Source organism: Sander vitreus, chromosome 6 (assembly GCF_031162955.1).
Source record: "Sander vitreus isolate 19-12246 chromosome 6, sanVit1, whole genome shotgun sequence".
Classification (NCBI taxonomy): Eukaryota; Metazoa; Chordata; class Actinopteri; order Perciformes; family Percidae; genus Sander; species Sander vitreus.
The window spans coordinates 30,568,461-30,581,036 of record NC_135860.1 but is presented as its reverse complement, the minus strand read 5'-3'; the positions used below and the strand labels follow the sequence as shown (position 1 = coordinate 30,581,036).

The 12,576-nt window shown below is 42.5% G+C and overlaps 2 protein-coding genes across 2 annotated transcripts; both read left to right on the top strand.

The window, feature by feature from the left end:
• Positions 1 to 874: 874 nt before the first annotated feature.
• tstd3 (thiosulfate sulfurtransferase like domain containing 3) lies at positions 875 to 4,104 on the top strand. The gene is made up of 4 exons (XM_078253695.1): positions 875 to 1,212; positions 1,355 to 1,522; positions 2,030 to 2,189; positions 3,876 to 4,104. Exons 1-4 carry the CDS (start codon positions 1,071 to 1,073, stop codon positions 3,922 to 3,924), a joined length of 519 nt encoding a protein of 172 aa, XP_078109821.1. The 5' UTR covers positions 875 to 1,070; the 3' UTR covers positions 3,925 to 4,104.
• Positions 4,105 to 5,549: 1,445 nt separating this feature from the next.
• Positions 5,550 to 10,891, top strand: LOC144520069 (glial fibrillary acidic protein). Its single transcript, XM_078253694.1, has 11 exons — positions 5,550 to 6,330; positions 7,192 to 7,351; positions 7,541 to 7,690; positions 8,148 to 8,267; positions 8,421 to 8,516; positions 8,601 to 8,735; positions 8,825 to 8,935; positions 9,040 to 9,150; positions 9,277 to 9,401; positions 9,501 to 10,382; positions 10,569 to 10,891. Exons 1-11 carry the CDS (start codon positions 6,107 to 6,109, stop codon positions 10,660 to 10,662), a joined length of 2,208 nt encoding a protein of 735 aa, XP_078109820.1. The 5' UTR covers positions 5,550 to 6,106; the 3' UTR covers positions 10,663 to 10,891.
• The last annotated feature ends 1,685 nt before the right edge of the window (positions 10,892 to 12,576 follow it).

Below are 12,576 nucleotides of genomic sequence, written 5' to 3'. Positions count from 1 at the left end.
CACCTTATTTTGAAAACCGGTAGTAGTCTAGTAGTCTAGCTAGTGCACTAGAATTGTAGTGTCGGCTGATTTGACGCAGATCCGACTGTCGGCTGGCTGGACCGCAGTATCTTTTTCACGTTTTAATGATGCACTTGTCGACTAAGCAAAGCAGTGTTTCAAGTAAGAACATTTGCGTGGCTATTCCTCCTTCCCTTCCCCTCTCTCTTTGTCACTCTCATTCAAACACACACGGGCTCCATTGTAGCTGTCTCGGTAACGTTACCCAGTTGTGATGACGGGTCACGTCCGGATGGTTGATTAGCCTACCGCTCCGACATAAATTGACAACGTGCTCAACTCTCGGTAAAATTAACCCTAAGCGAGTCAAGCTCTTCGGTTCATATAGTAAATTCTTTGAGAGGCCAGTGTGTTTTGTTTTGATTGAAAACTCTGGCAGCTAACAGTAGAGAGGACCTAACGAGAGCTCATGCCCGCCACCCGCATGCGCAGCTGATGGTTCAGTACGGCGAACAAATTGTGGATGCATCTGAGTTTCCTCACTGTTGTGCGTAACTGAGCAGAACATATAAACACACACTCATAAGTACCTTAAACTGCGCATCCTCTCTCCTGTTTGTAAGTATTGCGTATACTTGTCTTTTTTATTTTATTTTAGTGCGCTATGGACCTTTTTGTGTCCTTAATACATTTTATTATAATAGTTATTATAATAATAATTTGTATTATTGTTATTGTTGTTATTATTATTTATTTGGGGGGGGGGGCTTAAAGAGTTTTTACGTCCAAAGGGGGGGAAAGGCAGAAGATGTTTTAGTACTATTGATGTATTTGCGTTTGATAAGAACTGAAAGGTTTTTGATCCTTTAGGGGATCCGTACTTTTGCGCACGCGTAGGTCACTCGGCAGGGTCGATGTCGTAAGTTCCAGCGTCCAGCCAAGGAAGGAATCTTTTTAAGTTTTCTCGAAGTGAGAATACTAGCTAGTTGTCGTACGAAGTATAATTGCGCCATTACGGGTTTTTGTTGACAAAGCGTTAATAGTGTCGGTAACCGGGCCACTAATAGAATATGGCTCTCAGAAGGTGTTGTTGGGGATTTGCAGGGGTTGTTCCGCGGCTGTTATGGAACAGTACCGTCCTGTCTGGGTCTTCCGTCCCGGGAGCACGAAGCTCTGTGTTCAGCCTTGTCAACACTCACCACGGTTGCAAAAGTGAGCTTCACTTCCATTTAGCGTCGCATTAATTTGTGACAACATTTCGACTGCCCATGTGAATGTCACCTGGTAGGCTGGCGACAATACTATAATGTTTTGAAAATGTTCATATGTGGCATGCTGTCTGTTTTTCTTTCAGCTACAGAGTTGCTGCTCCGCGGGTTCAGTTCCGCGCCACCGAGCACGGATGTGAGTTATGAGCAGCTGAAGCAGCTCCTGGCTGGCCAGAAGGTTGTACTTATAGACGTCCGAGAGCCCTGGGAACTCAGGGAGTACGGCGGCATCCCCGGGTCAATTAACGTTCCTCGTGAGTGTTCTTCAAAATACACAGAAAGTCAGTGTTAGGGCACGGATGTAACGTCAGACCCACTTGTTAGACCAATATACAAAATGTAGTGTCAAAATAGTTTTAAGTTTTCAGCGGGTCATTAATACATTTGAGAATGTTCCAGAATCATATCAAGTGTGTCACACATAATATTTAGGCCCTATATAACCCAGCTCTGCCTCAGTTTATAATTGCAGGCTTTTTTGATATGGAATAAACTGCTTCAATAGTACATTCCCAGTCAAATAAAAAATATTTCAACATGGATGACACCTGCAAACAACTTTTTTCATGGTTAACATTTCTTTAAAATAAAGAAAATATATATATATATATATATATATATATATATAAAATAATCCTGATAAGTGAATAGGTACAATGCGTTGACACTACTTACCACAGTTCCCAGAAACCACCAAAGTTTAGTTTTATCTAGATTTAAAGTGCTACACTTGACCTATCTGTGCTTCTTTGACTTTGCAGTGGGACAGGTGAACACTGCCCTCCAGCTGGGTCCGGAAGAGTTCAATGAACAGTATGGTGGTAAAATGCCCCAGCAGACAGATAACATTGTGTTCACCTGTCTGAAAGGGATCAGGAGCAAGGACGCGCTCAACACTGCCGCCTCGCTGGGATACAAAGAGTGAGACATGTTTCCTTGGCATATCTCTTTCAAAATCATTGCTTTTCACCTCATTATTGAGCCTATCAATTAATGAACTATTGTATTGAACTAAGTAGTGTTTTTCAAGTCTGGGAAAATGCTAGAGTACCAGTACATTTTTATAGCTGAGTTTTATATGTGACTTTTATAATTCATCACAAGACGGTATTAAGTTTAACCAACTTGAGATTTTATGACCCGTTGTTGCATAATGCCAACCCATCATGCAGTGCTCTTTTGAGACCGTAGACTACTGTAGAGGCTAAGCCTAAGCGTTAACCCCCTGAGGTGCTGTAGTTTAGTTCAGTTTAGTTTATCTGTTTTACAGAACATAAAAAAACAAATTACATTAAAGAAATAAAAAAATACATGCAAGGGTGTGGCAGAAACCTGTAGTGGCTTATATAAAAACTACAACCTAAGTACATACACAAATGTAGACATACAAAATCAAAAATACAGGTACACTGTACCACAGGTTGAATAGTTGACACACTTTTTACTTTGTTTGATCAATTAAAGTCCAAGTTGTCAGTCAAAAGCAGTAGTTCCATTTATTTCCAGTGCTGCTTAATGGTTTCTCCAAACAAACGGTGACTGTGTTTGTGTGTCTGGCTGGCTGTGTGTGGCCTTTAGTTGTGTGGGGGTCAAACACTGTCAGTGCTTCCAGGTAGAACACCTGACTATTTATCCCCTGATCGCTAATTGGCTTTTGCAGCTACTTAGCTCAAAAGGCTAACATTCAGTACGTTTACATGCACTCCCAATATTCCACTATTATTTCGAATATGACAATATTCCGAATTTGATACAGGTCATGTAAACAGCATACGGTCGGATATTCCGGATAAGGCATTAATCCGAATATAGCATTTTCTGATTAAGACGTGGGATATTCCGGTACTATTTGGGTTTTAGAGGCATTCTTTGGACAATGGATTGGAATATGCGTCTCATATTTTGGGGTTTTCACCGCAGGCTTATGGTCAGCTCTGGTTGCTGTAAACAAACCCATCAGCCAACAGTTGGCAAGACTGCAGACCCGATAAGAAGGAGAAACACAGTTACTTTTAAACATTATCAAAGACTTGGATATCAACAGGTTTTTGGATATGACCACACATCGCTACGCCGACCTTTTCAAGAAGCTGGTTGAAGGAATGGAAGAGGGACACTGTGTTCGCACGGTCCAACAAGTGGTTGAAAACTTTGAAAAAATCCACGTTTTGCATGGCTACATGTAAACGGGAATATTAGTGGAATATTCACTTTCATTAGCCATGTAAACAGCTTAGTCGGAATATCGTCTTTTTCGGGAATGAGGGCACAACCCGGAATATTATGTGCATGTAAACGTAGTGAATGAAATCATTAAATCCAGCATATTACTATATAGTACAGTCAAACCCTGACAGTGTTGGGATGACATATCTCACCTGGTAGAGTATGTACCCCATGTGGGCTGGGTCCTTGAGTGGTTCAGGTACAGGTCCGCATCTGCCCTTTGCTCTGTGTCGTCTGCTCTCTCTATCCCCCTTTCCCTGTCATTCTCAAGCTATCATAAAGGCAATTTTAAAAACCACCAAAATCAAATGCTGTTTAGTTTTTTACGTACCTGTTTATGCAACATATCAATCACTTACTTCCTTTTTCTCTTCATTTCAGTGTTAAGCATTACCCGGGTGGATGGCAAGACTGGGTGAAAAATGAATGAAATGATCCAATGATAACGAAACCAAAAAGAAATACCCCCTTTTTATTTATTTTTTTTCTCAGACTACGCAAATGACTACCTAACTGTATATGATTGTGAGTTAAAATGAAGCCACAGATGCATCTGCAGTTGTTGCCACCATCATTCAATAAATTAAATTATAGTTTTGATTAACAGTGATATTTAGTTTGTGTTTTGTCGTTTTTCATTTTATTTCTTTTGTACAATCAATCAACAATGTCGGTCAGGTTTATTACAAAAGACATGAGAAGACATTTGAATAATTTGTGATATAAATAGGCATAGAACGGTGACAGCCACTAGGACTGAGGTGATCTATGGTATTGAAGGGCCATGTCTAATATCCACTGTGTCTCAGTATGAATTTGCCACCCACCCTCCAGGGAACATTAACAGATTCCGTTGTCATCCATGATAATAAATGTGTTTTTAACTGAGAAAAATGCCTCTACTACAGAATTTCAACCACGACCATGGACCTTGTTCCCTATTAACTTGCCCTTTTACAGCTTAGGATGAAACTCCAAGCAGGACACAGAAATGATATTATCCTGATAGGTAATAAGATAAGATTTCTAAATTATCCAAGTGCCTCATGGAACTTAGGAGCAGCTTGTTGATACCAAATCATTGACACTGAATAGGAAACTGACCTCTGAGTGACTTTCCAGATGCATGACTAAATAATCTGGCTCAGAAGTATTAATGCTATTTCTGCTTAGGTTAAACAGTATTCTATAAGCATGACAGGAAAAACTCTAAATGATTGTTCATGTTTATATTTAACTGTTCAAGCAGGCCTGTGAGTCTCACTACACCCTATCATCTGGCCTGTTCAATTAGGAAAACACAAAATGCAATAAATTACTCTGAAAGGAAGCATTAGCTTAGCGGCTAGCTGAATGAATAGTTGAACGTGGGAGTCGGGGTTGTGTTAGCATTTGAAGCCAGACTTTGTAAATACTGTGATGGAAAATACCACAATGATGATGAGTGATGTTATTTAGCTGCAACATGAAAAGAGCTGGTTAGTGGAGATTGATTGTTCAAATGACTTGACAGATTCCACCTCTTCCCAAAAGTCCCAAGGTGCTGCTAGATCTGAGGTCAATGGGGAGGAATAGATGCTTGCTTAATCCATCAAGACATGTTCAGTACAATAAATAAAACAAAAATGTTATAACTTGGTTTGTATGTTTTCAATGTGATGAAAACCAATAGCATCTGGCTTTTGGACAGGTTACAATGTTTGTGTGTGTGTGTGTGTGTGTGTGTGTGTGTGTGAAACCTGAATGATTTTGTTTTCTACAAGGGTTAATGTTGCTAGTAGTAAATGTTTACAGTACATTTTAAGGACTGACCCAGGACCAAGTGACCCTGTAGGTGTTCGCCCTGAACAGACATGAGCACTGTTTTCTCCCCTTATATCACTGTGCCATGTCAACCATGAACTCAAGACTAACCCTCCCCTCTTTTTTTCTTCTGCCTCCTTATTTCCCTCAGAAGCAGTTAATTGCATTCTCTTTTTTTATGATTGCTATGGTTTTAATATGTTGAAAACATCAGACAAATCGCTGGGGCTCTTTGTTCCCCTGCAGCCGCAGCCTCATCAGGTCACCCTCCAGCTTCTGCTCAGCATTCAATTAAAGTCCCTCATCCCATCAGAGCAGATCATATCAGTGCTGCACCTTCTAGATGCTACCGGATCTTGCCTGCTTGCCTGTCTGCTGCCAAGTGCGGTATTGGACACTGATGGGGTGGATAATACTGGCAAAACCCACTGTGGTTCTGATAAACGGGAGTCTGACATGATCCCATTCTGTGATTTTCAGAAAGACTAATGGTTGACGCCCTCAGCCACTATCCCAGCCAAGCTCTGCTCCTCACAATCTGCTGACAGATATCTGAGCAGCAGGTCAAGCCTGAGTTGGTGCAGAGGTTCGAGATTCCACAGGTGTTGGCTCATTAACTGGGCTGTCTTTGACAGAGCTGGGGTATGGCTGGCAATGGACAGTATAAAACCTGAGACTGGGTTGACAGTCAGGGAGTGCAAACAAGGTGGAACAGCCCTGAAGTGCAGTCAACCACAGACAAGCCCTGCTTGAGTATTTCTGTCATCTCCCTTCAGAGGACCAGAGGAAACACAGTCGCTGCCGCCACCATGAGCCGCAGCCCAGAGAGGATCTCATCCTACCGCCGTCACTTTGAGGACAGCAGCAGCTCGTCCTACCAGGTCAGGGTGTCCAGTCCATCCCCCACCAGGAGAGACACCCGTCATGCCTCCGCCGGTTACTCCTGCAGAGCCGGGGCCAGCGGCATGCGTGTGGAGTCAGTGGGACGAAGGAACGTCTCGGCTGCACGCAGGACTCGCATGGTTGGAGCAGGGTAAGCTGTGTCAGTTACAGTACAGGGCCTACACATGGACAGATGTGGGGTTTATGGGTAAGCAGGCTATACAGTTAGATTAGCATATTATGGCCTACATCATTGTCAGTGGTGGAATGTAAGTACAAATTTGAACTACTTGAGTCTTTTCTTTTCATGCCACTTTCTACTTCTCCACTACATTTCAGTGAGAAATATTGTACTTTTTACTCCACTACATTCATCTGACAGCTTTAGTTATTTTACAAATTCAGTTTTGCACTCAAAACACATGTAGTTTGTAAAATACAGTGTTTTCTTATAAATTAAACTACTCAACAATATAACGGCCTACAAGTCCAGACACTTAGCTGATTGACAGAACTGTTTTGATCGTTTCTAAAATGTGAGGATTTTTCTGCATTGAGCACTTTTACTTTTAATACTAATACTAAGTACATTTTCCTGATGATACTTCCATACTTTTACTTCTACCATTTTCAATGCAGGACTTTTACTTGTAACAGAGTACTTTCACTTTTACTTAAATAATCTGAATACTTCTTCCACCACTGGTCATTGTTAAATATATATAGAGGTTTACTCCTCGACGCAGCGGCCGCGGGTTCAACTCCGCTCTGCGGCGCTTTGCTGCACGTCATTCCCCCTTTCATGCCTTCAGCTGTCCTATATAATTAAAGGCCTAAAATGCCCAAAGAATAATCTTAAAAAAGATGTTCTTTATGTAAACGTACGTTCCTCTTTCTCAAGCTGTCATTCAAGCCATTTACAGTACGTTTTAGTACAGGACACATTCACATCTCCTCATGATACCTACCCCTTCTTCAAATTTGATGTCTTTGTCTTTGGGTAACTTTTCAGCGTGAGTGCAGGAGCCTTGGTCTGTGTCGGGCCAAGTGGAGAACCTCCTATAGATCTGGATGTGGCTGCAGCTGAAAACCATGAATTCCTCAACACCCGCACAACTGAAAGACAGGAGATGATCGTCCTCAATGACAGACTGGCTGTATACATTGACAAGGTAAAACAGCCTTCAAACTAACCCCATACTTCTTCCCTCAGTGCTGAAAAATATACTAAGGAAAAATGCCTTTCGGTGCAAAATGGGAGCATATTACTGTCACTCTGCGAGCACATGGACAGGAAACATGTTGTGCTTTCTGGTTCAGACGTACTTGAAGTCACAGAGGAGGTTTTCTCATGCTTACAGGTTCGATCCCTTGAGCAGCAGAACAAGCTACTGGAAACAGAGATCGAGGCCTACCAGAACCGCTTTGAGAATCCATCCGGTCTGCGTCTCCTGTATGAGGAACAGCTGAGGGAGCTGAAAAAGATCGCTGACCAGATGAGAGCTCAGCGGGTGAGAAAGAATTCTAAGCCGCACATCGCCTCTGTTTCTTTCTTTTACGTTTCAGAAGCTCAATAAAGCAGAAAGACTGAATTCTTCGTTTCCGGCGAGGTTTACACCTCACTGAGCTGTAGAGGATCTATCCAGGCAACGATACAAGACGTCAACTTGGTGTTTTCAAGGTTCCTTACCTGGTAACAGGCTTATTTCTGGCAGGCAAATGGAGAGGTGCCTCAGCGTGTTAAGGGTGTCAGGGAGTACAGCTGTCTTCAGCTATGTTTTATGCACAGATGAGATGGCTTGATTGTACATTTGCTGACACACACACACACACACACACACACACACACACACACATGAATTAAGTTAAGCTATAAAATACACAAGTGTCTGATCTACATTTTCAACGCACCCTTGCACACTCCAAGTCTAATAGACAATCATATTACTTCTGGTTTCTTGGTTGTAGGACATTTCCTTGGCGGCTAAGGAGTCCACAGCTGCCCAACTGGAGGCAATCAAAATCAAATATGAGGAGGCAGTGGAGCTGAGGAGGAAAGCTGAGTTAGACATTGAAGCCTTCCGTCCAGTAGGTGGCATTTAATTATCCAATATCTCTGTCCTCATCAGATTAATTTACAGTCCCAAACCCGTGTGATAATCATGGTGTGTGTGTGTGTGTGTGTGTGTGTGTGTGTGTGTGTGTGTGTGTGTGTGTGTGTGTGTGTGTGTTGTTCCTCAGGATGTTGACAAAGCCACCTCCTCGCGCATTGCCTTGGAGAAGAAGCTGGAGCAGCTGGAAGTTGAAATTGAATTCCTAAAACGGGTCCATCAACAGGTGGATACCATCTTCACGTAAGAATCACATATTTAGTTTGGTTTTTTCCATTTTTAAGATGACTTAAGATTTCTTTTTTTCCAGGAAATTGATGAGCTCATGAAACAGATCTACTCGGCGCATGCGTCAGCTCAGAGTGCATTCACCCTCCCTGACCTAGCAGCTGCTTTGAAACAAATCCAAACCCAGTACGACGACATCGCAGCCAAAAATCTCCAGGTCAAATAATCACACATCCGCACTGCCTGAAGTCAAATTCTTTGTGTTTTACATTACAGTCATTTGAGTTTTTCACCCCTTATTTTTAGGAGATGGATTCATGGTATAAAAACAAGTTTGAAGGGTTGACCAGTAAGACGTCAAGGCATGTGGATAAGGTTCGAAGCATTAGAAATGAAATAGCCGGTGCCAAAAAGGATGTGAGTATTAAAAGAATGTATAAATGAGGCTGGATTGACAATTGATATTGAATGTCTATAATGACTAGTAATCATATAAAAATATCTCTATCGATCTATACCAGATCCAAAGCAAAGACCGTGAATTGGATGCCATGAGGAGCAAGAATGAAGCTCTTGAGGCCCGGATCCGAGAGACACAAGAAAATTACAAGAAGGAACTGGAAGACCTGGAGGTAAAGAAAGGCTTATGTAGTCCCAGGGTGCACACCTGTGCACACATATACTCTCATGCATGCAGACTAAAAGCCACCACAATAATTCATTCATAAAGTAATTGTATGGCTCTGTTAACCTAATAGGCTCGGATCGAGGCCCTGCAGTTTGAGCTGAAATCCTACAAGGAGAAAATTGCACTGCACCTGCGTGAGTACCAGGACCTCCTGAATGTCAAGATGGCTCTGGAGATTGAGATTACAACATACAGGTGAAGAAAAACTACCTTAAATTGATGTTGTGCCATGAAATATATATTTAAATGCATGTAAGTTGTGCCCTTTTTAAATATTTGTTTTTTTTGTTACAGAAAACTCATCGAAGGAGAGGACCTGCGGCTCTCTGGCATGATGCAAACCCTGTCTCTCACCAGCTGTAGCGTGAGCGCCATTGGTGGTGGGATGAGCTTCAGTGGAGGCAGCATGGGTGGTGGTGGTGGCATGGGTGGCGGGATGATAGGAGGTAGTGGTGGAGGTGTTGGAGGGCCGGGGAGTGGAGTGGGAATGGGTGGGGGCATGGGGGCAGGAGGCATGGGCACAGGTCCAGGCAGTGGTGCTGGAGGAATGGGTGGAAGAATGGGTGCTGGAGGTCCTGCTGGTAGGGCAGGTGGGGCAGACATGGGCGGTGGTCATGGATTGGGAGCTGGGGGTGTAGGAGCTGGCGCAGTGGGTGTGGGTACTGGTGGAGGCAGTGGAGGAGTGGGTGCCAGAGGAATGAGTGGTGTTGGCACTGGTGCTGGCGGATTGGGAGCTGGAAGCATTGGTGCTAGTGCTGGTAATGGTCTTGGGGGATTGGGCTCTGGAGCTGGAGGTCTGGGCACTGGGGCTGGAGGTGTGGGTGTTGGGGGTGGCACTGCAGGTTCAGGTGGCATGGGCACCGCGGGCAGTGGTTTCAGTGGAGGAAATAGCGGTGTTGGTGGAGGCACAGGTGACAAAATTGGTGGAGGCATAAATGGGGATGGACGTAAAGATCGTGGTATGGGTCCTGCTGGAATGGGTGGCGGAATCGGAGGGGGTAGAGGAACTGAGGGTGTGGGTGGAGGTGATCTAGGCGTTGCACTGTCAGGCATTGGTGGAATGGGTGACAGCAGTGGTGCCGGGATGGGATATGGATCCAATGGATATGACGGCAAAAATGACCCCTACGCAGAGCAGGCTGTGGAGCTGACGGAGAGGAGGACGGTGCTCATTAGGTAAAGGTACCATCAGGTATCATCTTTCTTTTTCTTTTCAACATTTATTTGCATAAAAATAAAATCAGACTTAAAGTGTCTTAACCTGCTTAGGGTTACATATAAGGCCAGCATACAGCTATTTGGAGGTCCAACAAGCTTCATGTGGTTACTTCAGCCCTCTGCATTTTCTTTCCTCCCCTGCAGAACTGTTAAAAATGAGGATGACGTGCTGGAGATGGACCACCAAGAACAAACCTACACCATCACCGGTGCAGCCGACGACTCTGACGAGGAATGAGCAGCATGAATTCCCAAGTGACCTCCCCTCGGCCTTAAAGCTCCACACCCCCCTGAGCTTTGCACTGACCAAAGCCCATGTCTGGGCACTGACCTTCGCCCTTTGCCCTGGACAAGAAGACCATGAATGACCCTTTGCCTCACAGGGTTTAAATATAACACTCAACATGGTCTCTAAACGTTTGTGTGCCTTACACTCCCTCCCTTTTTTTCTACTTGCTGCAAATAAAGCTATCAGCATTCAACTACCTTGTCTTCCTTTTTTATTTGATGTCTTTTTCGGTGTTTACACAATGTTATTAATACTACTTTCATGAAATGCTGGTAAAAGAAAGTCTCTTGCACAACTGAGAGAGAGAGAGAGCGATGTAGCTTATTTTTGATAGCTTTGGCTTGTGAGGATAAAGAGGGAGAAAAAGGGAAATGAAGTAGTGAGGGAACAGCAACACAGAGAGAAAGGCAAACTCACCTGAGGGTCGAGGCGGTCGCCCTGACACTTTCTGGAGGGCTAAGGAATCCGTCAGTCAGATTCTGTCCTGCAGCAGAGTGATGGCACACAGCCGTTTCCTGTCCTCATTCCATCCACATCCACACCTTTTCCTCCTGCTGCTGATTGGGAGCGATTGGATCTGGCCAGCAGATGCCAAACACACTCAGTGTCCTGCTCAGGGGCTTAGAGCAGAGACATGCAACACACCAATCCTCTGAGAGAAACTAAAACAAAAGATAGGAACAGGGCTGCTGTTATTATAGCAGCAATAACATTACTGTGCCATTATTATTATTATTATTATTATTATTATTATTATGAAACATCTGATTAAAGTCAACTGAAGATCAAAAACCTACTTTGATTTTACAGTGGAATGCTTCTACATTACTGGACCCCTAAAATATTTTGCTTTTGCTTGTGAAGATGAATAATCAGAATGCACACGTTTAAATATGAATTGCCAAATGTTTATTGTTTCAAATGTTGGATTAAAACTCTAATGTTCTCCAAACTTGGAATACAATACAGCAAATTGGTTTTAGTTTTAGCAAATAAATTGCGCAAATAAAATGTGTATACAATCAGGCTTGTGATTAATAGCAATATAATAATAAAAAAACAAGCAAGATTAAATGAAGACAAAACACGAAACGAGCCTACTTTAAGCATTGTTAAACAACGCGCCTCTCCTATCATCATCTCACTGTATTATATCATTGCTTAATAAATCATTTTTACGATGATCATGCAGAGACTTCATGTTGAAATAATCAATATTTCTCTCGGACATCATTTCCACAAGCTCATCCCACCCGAACACGCAGGAGACAATTAGTTCGAACCTAGAACTGTCAATCGGAGATATAATGAGGAGCCGCGAGACAGTCATATCATTATAGATTACATTTTGTTACAGCGAATTATTAATGTGCATCCAACCCGAACGATGTAGGATCAGTGTGTATATATATATAAGCTATATATTTAAAAGCACAGTATATTTAAAAGCACAGTATATATATATCCTATATATGTATATGCTTAAGCTCAGTGAGATACATGCACATTTCATCAATATGATGAGATGGAATGTATTAATATAATTAAGTGTGTGTGTGTGTGTGTGTGTGTGTGTGTGTGTGTGTGTGTGTGTGTGTGTGGAATGCGGAGCTCTCCATGGTGCTTCATCTTCACAGAAACATTGACGAGTGTAGTTTAACCATTCAGATAGGCCTGAATAAATTAATAAAAGATAATTTTGCCACATTTCAGACAGTCTAAACCTTCTTTCTGAAACACAGTTTGTCAAAAAGCCTTCTCTAAACATTTTCAAATCAGCAAACGTAACGCAGATTTCATTTAAAAAATGGTTGAATTATTGTTATTTTTATTATTATTATTATTATTATTATTATTATTGCA